The sequence below is a fragment of the Rutidosis leptorrhynchoides genome, chromosome 5 (assembly GCF_046630445.1).
Source record: "Rutidosis leptorrhynchoides isolate AG116_Rl617_1_P2 chromosome 5, CSIRO_AGI_Rlap_v1, whole genome shotgun sequence".
Lineage (NCBI taxonomy): Eukaryota > Viridiplantae > Streptophyta > Magnoliopsida > Asterales > Asteraceae > Rutidosis > Rutidosis leptorrhynchoides.
The window spans coordinates 393,503,724-393,516,719 of record NC_092337.1 but is presented as its reverse complement, the minus strand read 5'-3'; the positions used below and the strand labels follow the sequence as shown (position 1 = coordinate 393,516,719).

At 33.8% G+C, this 12,996-nt stretch overlaps 1 protein-coding gene across 1 annotated transcript; it reads right to left on the bottom strand.

Moving 5' to 3' along the window:
* Positions 1-4,549: 4,549 nt before the first annotated feature.
* Positions 4,550-9,551, bottom strand: LOC139846608 (cytochrome P450 CYP72A219-like). Its single transcript, XM_071836083.1, has 5 exons — positions 9,234-9,551; positions 6,389-6,609; positions 6,038-6,279; positions 5,165-5,549; positions 4,550-5,069 (listed from the first exon to the last, which is right to left on the bottom strand). The coding sequence occupies exons 1-5, from the start codon at positions 9,514-9,516 to the stop codon at positions 4,644-4,646; spliced, it is 1,557 nt and encodes a 518-aa protein (XP_071692184.1). The 5' UTR covers positions 9,517-9,551; the 3' UTR covers positions 4,550-4,643.
* Positions 9,552-12,996: the final 3,445 nt, after the last annotated feature.

Here is a 12,996-nt window from a genome sequence, read left to right as displayed (position 1 = left end):
CATCTACCAAGAAACTTAGAATATTGGGATTCAGGATATAATAATTTCATTAATAAAGGTGTCAATAGTTACAATATATTACAACTGTGTATCTTGTAATCTTGTATGGTTGTATTTGCTTGCTATTCTATATGTCTCAATTGAAAACTTAGATTCACTATATACTTAGCCATTTTTAATGAATAATGCACTACTAGAAATATACTAATATCACTACACCACCCGTAAATGATACTGTTCCCATTACTCTGTCTTGTAGGGCTTGTAGGGCATTTCTATGTAGCAAGAAGCTATGTTCAATTGGGAACTAAAGCACGAAGAACTATCGAGAATAGCGCCTTTCTTTTAGGCATAGAAGTCAAACTGAAATGATACCATCCGGGTTAAGCGATTAAAGTATTCATGACTTCTCTCTTAGCACTCTATTTACTAGTACTGATTAGTACCAAACTCGCTTCAAGCTCAGTTAGTCAAGGAATTCGGAGATAAGGTCACCTGTTAGAAGTTTTGATCTATGGGCTTTATTTAGTAACGAGCTTTGTTAAAGAGATTAGAGAGGGGTGTAACAACGAGATGCAGAGTATGGTGAAGAGCAACCCATGTATTCTCTCACTCAAATTTTAATTTGCAGATGCTTTTAATTCTGATTTTGGCTATTCCACAATATACGATATAACAATAATAAATGACTAGAAGCATAGTTCATGTGTTATAAATAATAAAGATGGAGTTATTAAAGTCCTCTTTCCATTTAGTAATTCAAACTAAAAAGTCAAAAAGTGTGAAATGCTTGAGACATGAGTTGATCAGGTTACTTTTGTTTGGTCAGGATGGATGAGGTTAATTGTTTGGTAATAGTAGCTACAACTTAGGCATGTTCTCGATTGTACACTTTGAACATGCTCTGAAGATTCGTCTATTGATGTATGGGTAGTAATATATTCACCATAATTTTTATAAATCCAACACTTGTGTCTATAGTACAAACTTTTAATGCATAGATTTGGTGATTTTATCTAAAAGAGTGGTGTAAATATCATCACTCTTTATATATACTAAAATGATACATCATTTGTTCACTCTTCGATATCGTGTGATTTTATCTGAAGGGCTGCTACTAGTTCGACCCCAGGCATACCAATGAGATACCACGTAACACGAACCAGAATGACTTTAAGCCACGAGTTGTTAACAAGTAACAACATCCACTAACAAAGAACCAACACATGTGATTCAATTCTACCAGCAACAACAATAGTATCTCCAAGTTGTAATCGTACTATGACTACCGGGACAACTACCATCCCAATAGGAACACCGAACAATACATTGATACGAACTAATCATCTGATCTTTTTCGAAGCAACAAACCTTGCATTAAATGTATGAGTCCATTTTTAGTTTCTTGCCGATTTTAGTGGATGAAGCTTCGGGGTTGGTTTCTTTATATGGTGATTCTGGGAGTAAATGGTGATGGTGTATTACAAAATTCTTTTCGGCATGTAAGGCACATTTTAAGCAGGCAACACATTTCACTTCAGCAACAAAAACAACTCTTTTTATCGCTCTTGGGTCCGTACCATACTGAGTATGTGGCTATCCCAGTATGTATATCCTTTGACATCAACAATTATCTTGCTTCTTTACATCAATAATTGCTAGTATATTTCAATTTAAGTTCAGTTTTTTGCCAAAAAGAAAAAAAAAACAATTACTCGTATTTTTTTTTGGCTAAAATAACGATTACTATTAAAATTAGGAAACCTTCATCAATAAATGAAGGAACCTTAAAACCGGTACAATCAATCCGAACAAAACGGCTCGCTATAAGTAAACATGCTAGAACGAAAAGTAAACCTAGACCTAACTATCTTTAACCGAGCCAGAACGGAAATACCACCTAACCCGAAAGAAAAAACCAAGTGAACCATACCACAAAACACAACCTAAACATCTAAACAAAAAGCAACAAAACAATCAACAAGAAAGTGAAAATAAACAACCAAAGAAACCACATTAGCCGGCATTAGAAGCACCATTTTGGTTCCTTTCATCCGGCCGTGACGTCATCCCGTCGATCTTATAAATACGAACACCTTTACCATTACAATTTAGAAAGGAATAAGTTAAAAAGTTAGTGCATTTTTCGCTAATAAGAGTACCCTATTGTTGGGAATCAATCATTGATCTGCCAAATTTTAAAAAAACCTTTATGATTAGAGGCCGACGAATCCGCCACTTGCTCATCCCGCACCTTAGTAACAACCTTTGAAGACTTCGCTATATTTTATCCTTTTTTTAAAACGGTGTTTTGAAACGGCAGGCACAACATGAGGTATATCCTCCTCGACAACATGAGCATCATCCTTATTACTAACAATATTATCATCATCCTTATTACCAACAACATTATCATCATCCTTATTACCAAGAGTAGCATCTTCCTTGTCCGAAATCGGAGCCAGATTCAAATTAAAACGGGTCGCACCATCTAACAAAATCGAACCCGATTCTCTAATTAAAATCGTAGACTCATCTGCACCTAATGAACCGAATTGAAGACTCTCGTATATATTAAATGCATATCTTGATTCTTTAACTGAAGTCATGACTTTGTCTAAGTGTTTTCAGTAGCTGATGGTTTTAACTTTTGTTGGCTGCTTTCTTTTTTTGGGTGGTCAACGATTCAAAAAACTGTTGTGGGTGATTTTTAATGCACCTAGTGGAACTATTTTGAAATTGTATATAGTATAGATAGATTATAATGTCTACTTGAATAACAGGTGGTTGCGGGGTATAGTGTTAGTGATGATGTGGTAAATGTGATGGACGAAAGGTTTCTAGTGCTGATGGAGTGTGATTTTTTTTTTTTTTTTTTTTTTTTTTTTCATTTTTCCAACTACATATTTGGTTCCAAGGTTTGTGATTGGTCGAAGCCATCCTCATGCCAATTTTCCTTCCTGTGATGGAAACCATTACACCGCCAGAGTTTTTCTCCATCACGCCACATTAGTAGCATGATGGTGGCGTTACGGTGGTGTCACGATGTGTTAAAATGGGTCTTATATCAAGAATTTAGTTTTCACTGGTGACCAACCAAAACTATGCAATTTCTTATAGGGTAGTGATATATACACAACCAAATTTTACAAATACACAACCAAACATGTTTTACAGTGTTGTACTGTACAACACTGTAATGCATGTTTGGTTGTGTATTTGTAAAAATTGGTTGTGTATATATCATCACCCTTTCTTATATGATGGGATAGGTGTTTGGATCTAAACTCTAAGGCCTGTTTTAAGCCCAAAAACATATGCATGATATTTCACTCATGATGTGGCATGGTTGACCCAATCATGTTATCATTGGATGGGACCTTTTCTCGAAAAAGAAAGGAGCTTCTATTTCTTATTCTAAGCCCTTCTTAAAAGATGCATTTAGTAAGATCTCACTTATTTTCTTCATTTGCGAAAATAAATAGATAAGAAAAGATGTCAGCCTCTCTTTTTGCCCCACTAGGGGCCCGCTATGCCAAAAGCAAGAGAAACGTCATCCCTATCTTTCCTTTTTTCGCCTTCATGTCTCCACGCATGGTACATGGGGACGTAACAAGAGGAATCATGTCAACTTGTTCCGACCTAAGATAATAAGCTCATGAGCTTGGTCTTACTTCCCTTGTCGAGAAAAAATGGTTCTTACTACTTTCATGTTTAAAATATACCCGAGTAAACTTTAAATGACAATTGAACAGATTTTCTGTTATGAGTCCGTTCAAGTGAGCACGTGCAAGGCATGTGATTTCATATAACAGAAATAACATTAGTAGCTATGACACTATGACACTACAACTGAAGTAGTTGCTATAAGTACTAGTTTGAACGTAATAATACTGAGCTTATGAATTTGTGTGTGTCTAACACTCCCCCTCACCCCCACCCTTTCCCTATATCTCGAAACGTGTGATCATTTGATCCTAATCAATTCAACTTCATTACTCATTCTATCATTGAATTTTCAGGTTGAGTTGTTCATCTTCGAGTTGTCAGAACATAACACATTAACACTTCCTCGGTAAGTTTCCCCGGTTAAACCACATCATAAACATAAACAAATGATTTGTTTATAAAGCACGCAATAATGCAATTGGTTCTAACATCTTTAACTACCCTCACATGCGACTGATGGATTTACCTTCACTTGCATATATAGCACGTGAGGGGAGTTAACGATTTTTTGAGCTCCTAATTGCAGGGGCAGTCCATGCAAGATTTACAAACTATAAGAAAAAAATTCAAGCACTCAGCTAGTAATCTGGGACAAATCACAAAATTGCCCGCGTAATTTTGTCGATCGATTACACAAACCTTTTGATAAGAGTAACTTTAAAGAGGGTCAGATTAGATTGCATAAGCTTCACGAAGAATGATTGCCATAGCTTTCTAATTTATTACTATTTCCATAACATGTAGTTATTCCATGAAGCTGATTCTCTCAACAATATCAAAGTGAAACACCTAAAACGTTTTAATACAAACTTTGGACATACATTCTACACAGCACATACTGATGCTTTATACACTAAGAAAAGTAAAGCACATAAGCAAGAGTACAGATACATAAAAGTAAGTTTTACTAAAGATTAAAGTTCAGTCAAAATCAATTGAGCACCAAACTGAGGTTGCAAAGTCACAATTGTATATGGAGCATGAGAGTATGATGGCGAAAGCTCAAAGGAGAAGCGTCGTAGAATCATAACAAGCGCCATTTTCGCTTCTAACATTGCGAAATTTTGTCCGATGCATATACGTGGGCCACCTCCAAATGGTAAGTACGAAAGTTGGTGCTTGGTTGCCTTTGAGACACCTTCAGCAAATCGCTCCGGATTGAACTCATCCACATCATTGCCCCAAATATTTGGGTCACGATGCAAAATCATCATGTGCAACTGTAAGTGGGAGCCGGCTGGTAACGTTGTGTTCCCTAATTTAGTTTCTTCATGTATCGTTCGACCCAAAGCTATACCCGCCGGGTATAACCTAAGTACCTCATGCAAGATCATATTGATCTGCAAGTAAAAATTAATGTTAGTTAAATCAGATGTATTATGTACATGTTTCGGGTTAGTTTATGGTTTAGTAAACATGAGCATCTAAAACTTACAATCTTTAGATGGTTTAGTCCATCAACATCCGGTTTTCTTTCTTTGAACACTCTTAGAACTTCATCTCTAGCACGATCTTGCCAATTCGTGTGGTGACTCAACGTAATCATCGTCCAAACAAGCAGATTTGCAGTAGTTTCTTGGCCCGCAAAGTAGAAAATTTTGCAATTTTCAATGACTTCATCGTGGTTGAGTCCGAAATTGGTATTCCCTTGTTGTTTGATTTCTTTATTATTTGAATCTAACAATATTCCCAACAAATCCTCTTTACTACTTTCTCCATTTAGCATTGCCTTTAAACGCTTATCAATAATTTTCTTTATTGAGCCCTTTACTTCTCGGTCAATCTCCATCATTCTTTTGTTGCTCTTTGTAGGCAAAAATCTGAAAAATCATATTCGTTAATTACACATAATTGTTCTTACACGCCTCTTCTTCATTGTTGATATTATATAGCAAAATTATAAAAGTTGCGTTTAATAAACTGAATGATTTAGCGTTGAATAATTCATAATCTGAATGATTCAAAAGTTTGAATGAAAATAACATGTTTAATAATCATTTGAACAAACAATATGAATGATGATGTAAAAATACTTTATTTATATTTTGCAAGAATAAAGAATAAAACAACAATAAGTTGTTTAATAAGTAATCTTAATATATCATTTTACATATAAAATTTAACTTCTTAATGGTTAAGAGATTATTTCAGCCCTGAATGGTTCAACACTAAATGTTGAACCAGGCACCAAATGTCATTCAGAGGTCAAAAATAAACGGGTTGAATGCTAAATGATTTAGCATTCAACGATGAACCATTTCATTAAGAGGTAATCAAATGTACCAAGTGTAATAATAAATACACTCACCTAGATCCTGGAATATACAGCGATTGAGCAGCCTTTACAACGAGTTTTTCTTGTTCTTTTTGAAGTTCAAATATCCTCTTTCCTTCCTCATAACTGCTACCGAATGCCGTGCGTGAAATTACATCACTGGTAAATGTTTGAAGATCGGGATAAACGTCAACTTCACTTGATCTGCCTTTCGTTAGTCCTTCCCATTTGCATATCATCTCACTACAACTAACATAAAAGGCTGGTAACATGTGCTGTAAAAGAAACAATGAAATCATGTTTCTCAGCTTGGAATTTGGTCCATTAGAGTTAAATTAGCATTATAGATAGATAAAGTTACAAATAAAAGTTTCATGAACACACTTTGAGTTTTTCAGCATGGAATGCAGGATTGATGATTTTTCTATGTTTTGCCCATATATCGCCATCAGCATCGGCAACACCTGTTCCTAGCAACTTCGTTAACGGGTTCCCTCCTCTTGGCTTTTGAAATTGATAATAATTACCCAAAACCTCTCGTATTAATGTTGGCTCCGTTACATGTACCACAGGTCTTGGCCCCAACCATGTAAAGAAATTATCGCCTGCACGTTTCAATAAACATTTTAGTTGTCGTCTCAAAAAAATAATAATAAAGATTTTAGTCGTATTAACTTGGAATCCAAAATGTAAATATGCTCTTTACAAAAATGGTGGCATCATTGACAAACATCTATGGGAATGAAACGTAACACACGTCATGTGTGGATGGATATGAGCAGTGACGGAACTTGAAACTGAACACGGATGAGACGTGCAAAAACTTAAAAAAATTCATTGACAGCGGGGTAAACACTAATATAAGGGTATGTTTGGATGAAAATAGCTGGAACTGGAGCTTGTAGCTGTAGCTGGAGCTTATGAGATAGAGCTGGAGCTGGAGCTTATTTTTTAAGCCGGTAGCTGGAGCTTATTATTTTTTATAAGTGTTTGGTAAACTAGCTTGAGCATATTTTCCAGTTCATAAGCTCTACTTTTTTTCATAAGCTACTAAAAGTAGCTTATTTTTCCAGAGCTTATGATTTTCATAAGCTCTACTTTTTTTGTCTACCAAACGAAGCTTACGACTTAGAGCTTATTATAATCATAAGCTCAAGCTCCTATAAGCTCCGACAAGCTCCTCATCCAAACACACCCTAAATCTTATTTTTAATGCAATTTTTTTAAATCTAGTTTGGACGGATGTCCCTACCTGTCTCCACTATGTACTGCCCCTGAATATGAGTAAAAAGGGGTAAAATCAGCCTCTGCCCAAAAACCAGTTCGACGACTTGGTATAGTATCGTGTAGCTCATGATTTAATGAAATTAGGGCAAATTGGTAAGTTAAAGAAAAGGAGGTAAAACCGATCCTCTGGCAGCCGTACATCGACCGGTTCCACAACCAACATGTGAGAGGGAAAATCGTGTAACCCAATGAGACATAGGGCTGAGATTGAACACACGACCTCTGCTTTATGTTGCACGTACCCAACTTTAAGTTAACATTGCGGGACGGATGGATAAGACTAGGGGTGGAAAGTTCTTGGGACAACCAAAAACCCGCCTCAAATTTAAGCCAAAAATAAATGGGTTAGGGTTGAGATTTAAATCCATCAACCCACTCACCTGAAACCTCCTAAACCGAAATTATAAATACATGAAACAGAGGTCATTTGTTTCACCTTAGACAACCAGTAGCGGGTGTCAAAAATAGTTTGCCCACCAACTACCATGACTTGTTTATCACCATCAAGTCTTAGTGTAGTAGTTGTGGACGTGCAACATAAAACGGAGGCTATGGGTTCAAACTCAGCGTATCCCATGTTTCTTTAACTATGAGTTACACAATTATACGGCCTCATTGAATCGTGAAACCGGCATATATGAGGTTCAAAAGGGACGATTTGAACCCAAAGCACATTGGGTACGTTTTGTGCGATGGTGTTTGGGGAGTTTTCTTCTAACGTGTGAGTGACTGGCATATTATCATGAAGACAATACTTCCGTTTTTTTAAAAAAAAAAAAGGACGATTTTACTTCTTTTATTTATGTTTATCACCATCAATGGAACTTCAAATATTTTATATAAAACTACAAGAAACTTGAATTTCTTTACCTTACTTACACGTTACCAACTAGAACAAAATATGAAATTGAATTCTAATTCTATTTGAATCTCAAAGCTAACGTAATTTCCTATTTATAAATAAATAAAAAAATAAATAAAATCTATCTATATAATCTAATAAACCTCTAAAATGATGATTTCATCATTAAGCTTAATTTTTATAATGATGATTTCATAATTATATTTATATATTAATTTAATTTAAAAAATAATACGAAATCTTTTATAAAATGAAATATTAATCTCTCCTAAATTGTAATTTTATTTTTCTAAAAAAAAAAATTAAAGACATTTTACCATTACCATTACCATTACCATTACCATTACCATTACCATTACCATTACCATTACCATTACCATTACCATTACCATTACCATTACCATTACCATTACCATTACCATTACCATTACCATTACCATTACTTTAAGCGAACTTTGAGTTTATAAAATTAACGACAAGTTTCTTAGTCGGAAACTGTGATTCCACGGGGTAATAAATCAAATGACTTTAAGATTTACATCCACTTAATATGTAAAACATATTATTAACCCGTTTCGTTTAAACAAACCCGTATTTTCACGGTTCATTTCACTAGTAAATAAAATAAAAGACAATTGAAAAATTAAAGTCAGTTTCATCTTATCCCTTTTCTTGATCTATTTTTTTTTTTTTTTTTTGAAAGGCAAGCTTGCATCAGTCCGGACCGAAGCCTAGTCATCATTTGCACACACACGCGCTTTCGGGCAGGAAACCCGAACCACACTTTGAGGATCCGACCCTTAAACCATCCAGGGGCAGGCGGGCCGGACCTTTTAGTCCCGGAGCGGGTCGGTAAAACCTTCCCTTTGGGCCACCTTCAAGGAATATATTTCAATTCCTAGAGCGGGTGACGAGGTTCGAACCCGAGACCTCTAGCCCTGCGAGTACACAAGTGTAACCGCGTACCGCTGGACCGAAGATCCGTTGGTTTTCTTGATCTATTCTTTTCATCCAAGCTCAATATAGATACAAAAAAAAAAAAAAAAAAAAAAAAAAAAAAAAAAAAAAAGACGCACGTACCATGAATCTTAGCAGATGTATAGATAAACGGCATGACACGTGGAAGTATACTATCGGTGAGTTTGATGGGCTCGAGTCTAGCTTGTGACGTCATCTTTACCATTTCTTTAACATCTCCATATAAAAACTTATATGGATTACCATTAAAACCTTGATCTCTAAGATGCTTTTCCATTGATTTTGGCTTTAACCAAACCCAATTGAATAATCTCCATGCATATATAACTGCTACTACACAACACACAATGATCACTCCATTCGCTACTAAGCTAACTTGCTCCATTGATTTCAACCTCTGTGAAATAATTGAGGTTAGAAAGTGTTTTGGCCTGAGGTTGACAAATGGAAGCTTGGTCTATTTAAGGATAATATATTTCACTTTTAAGTCCCTCAAATTTGAGTTTTTCTGGTTTTGGTTCATAGCTTTAACTGCCCCTAAAAATTCTATGGTGAGCAATTTTTCTACAAACAAATCACAAAGATGTCGCATATTTATTTATTTATTATACATACATTATTATGTCTTACGTCTATCAATTAATAGACATTTTCACTTTAAACTGTTTATTCATCTAGAGAACTTATAATAAAATAATGTCTTATATTATAATTTAAGTGGATGTGAATCTAATTTCAACTCAATTGAAACTCGAGAATGTAACACAAAATCGATGCAACCCCCCCTCTACCTTCAACCCATAGAGTGATAATCGGAAACCTAAATGCATTAACTTATTTCATAGTAAATACGTTAATTTATTTGATATTATATATGTTTTAATCAATGCAAACTATCTTATACTAGAAATAGAAAAAAAATGCATACAACTATACGTTTTATTCGCTATTACCATTAAATTATAAAAAAATGGTATTTAAACGTATATGAATTACATGTTCTTGATCAAATTAAGTTAAGATCTATCTCTAATACCAAAAGTCAATATATTTTTTTTTTTTTTTTTTTTTTTTTTTTTTTTTGAAAGGCAAAGTTAGTTGTTAGTTGTTAGTTGTTAATTGTTAGACTCGAACCTGGGTCACTCTCGAATCCATGAAACATGGATACCAATGAAGCAAGGCCTCATTGGCACAAAAGTCAATATATTAGTCGACCCTGAGAAAAAAAAATGTTTAATAAGCCAAATATGTATGTTGATCTAAAGTTCGGGGACTAATAAGTTGGTAATTTAATGTGTAGCAAAAATTCAATTATAACACGCAACACAATGATAATACGACATCCATCCATAAATCTAAAAAGGTTGCCATCGTAACTGAGAGACAAATAAAACTACGTAGCAAATTAACCTTACACGTGGAATGTGAGGAAAACAAAAAGTGCTTCTAGAGAAACGATTATTTATTATTTATTTTATTTTATTTTTTAGGTTTTTGGTCGATATAATAAAATTAAAATTAAATAATATTTTAAAGAATTAAAGGAAACATCTTTATCGGTTCTGTTTAAATACAATGAATAACCTTTCTACGTACTTAACCTATTTACTGTTATTTTTATATTTAATTGTATTAGGTATTAAATATATCTAATAACTTTGTAATGTAATTTATATTGTTAATGTTAATGTTAATGTTAACTTCTCCGTAAATCAGCATACATATGTGACTTGAATCGAAGAATACTAGAAGAATACTCGTATATTGCTTTTACTGTTTTTATTTACCAACTAGAAAAAATTTGACCGCGCGTTGCTGCGGTTGTATTCGGCGCGCGGTCGAATTTGGATATACCTTGTTTGGTACCTAATATATCTAATAGGTTGGGTTGTTTGTTGGACGTGTATGTATATGTATGTAATTTAGCCCGAAATATTTAATTTTTTTAACGATATCCGTTTCGCGTATAGTTAGTCACGTTGTGTTCGTAAAATTTATTCGAGTTGAAAGGTGGTATCGGAAAAATTTAACTCGCACTGAGCGTGAATATAGGGCCCGTTATTTAGTGTTTTTTTAACGATGTCCGTTTTGCATATAGTTAGTCCCGTTGGGTTCGTGAGATTTTTTCGAGTTGAACGGTGGCCTTGAAAAAATTTAACTCGCAACGAGTGAGAAGATGGGGCTCGTTATAAATTTGGGTGGAGTAAGTTTTTTTTATTTTAATAAAATTATATATTTACATTTTTTACCCCTGAGAAAGTGTAAAGTTGAGGGGGTGATGTGTAAATTGTGCGAAAGTTGGGGGGCTCTTTGTAGTGTGAACGTAAACTTAAAACGACCAAATCCTCCATGACATTTAGGGCCTGTTTCTTTTTGCATTATTGAACTTAATTGAGCCAATAACTTATTCGGTCATCACCTTTTGCTGTTTACTTTTGGATTAATGATTAACCAAAACTGCCTGGTTGACTGTTTGGCTCACCTCAAAACAAGGTGTAGTCCCCATGTAGCTGCTTTTTTCTCACTTTATTCCAAACCTACCCTACACCTTCTCTTTTATTTTGTTCTTTCTCTCATCTTCTTTGTTAGAAAGTAAAACATATAAGTCATACTTGATATCGCTATCCTTATTATCCTTTACATCGATTGAAGTTCTTATATGTGTAACTCGAATCTCAGTAGGACTTAATCGAGATAAAATAGGAGATTTATAAAACAAATTGCCGATGGGGTTTAATAAAATTGGTGATGGGTTCAATGAAATTGGTCGCACACATCTACACAGGTTTATGTTGGCAAATCATGTGATATGAAGTTGCTTTTGTTGGAAAACAAGAGTTTTGTATTGTTGGTGGGTTATTTGAAAGGAGTAATTTTTAGATGGATAAAAAAAAAATAAGAGTATTGTTGGTGGGTTTTGTTTTGAATATAAACGAGTTTCATGATTTCATGATATCTGGTTACATTTTTGATCTGTATTATCGAGATCGTAGAATAGTCAAAACAGATACAAGGTCAAATATACTGTAATTGAACTTTTATATGGTTTATGATTATGGACAAATTACCTAGAATAAATAATTAAAAATCATATGAAGGGTAAAATAGTCATTTTTATTATTAAGTTATTTCATTCAGTAAATAAAGTAAACATCAATTTATCATTTTCGGATTACTGCATATAGTCATCTGTATCCATACAATCATTTATATCCATAACATGACTTAATGAAAAAAAAGTAAACAGGCCCTTAGTATATAGGGATAATAATATTGAGGGGGTGATGTGTAATTTGTGCGAAAGTTGGGGGCTCTTTGTAGTGTGAGCGCAAACTCAAAACGACATCGCGTTATAACTGAAACGACCAAATTCTCCATGACATTTAGTAGATAGGGATAATAATAATAATAATAATAATAATAATAATAATATTATTATTATTATTATTATTATTATTATTATTATTATTATTCTTATTATTATTCTTATTATTATTATTATTATTATTATTATTATTATTATTATTATTATTATTATTATACTAGTATTATTATTATTATTATTACTATTACTATTATTATTATTATTATTATTATTATTATTATTATTATTATTATTATTATTATTATTATTATTATTATTATTATTATTGAATTTTTTTTCAAAATAGTAACCTTTTTTACAAAGTTTACAGAACTAGAAATCAGAAACCGGAGTTTACATATCTAGTATAACCGGTGTTTTAAACATCGGGTTTCCATGTGTCACTTCGAAGCCGGTGTTTCAAACACCGGTTTCTACCTTTTTCTGCCACATCTTCACATGACCGAGCAATGGTAGCCACCCGTGCCCTAAACCGGTGTT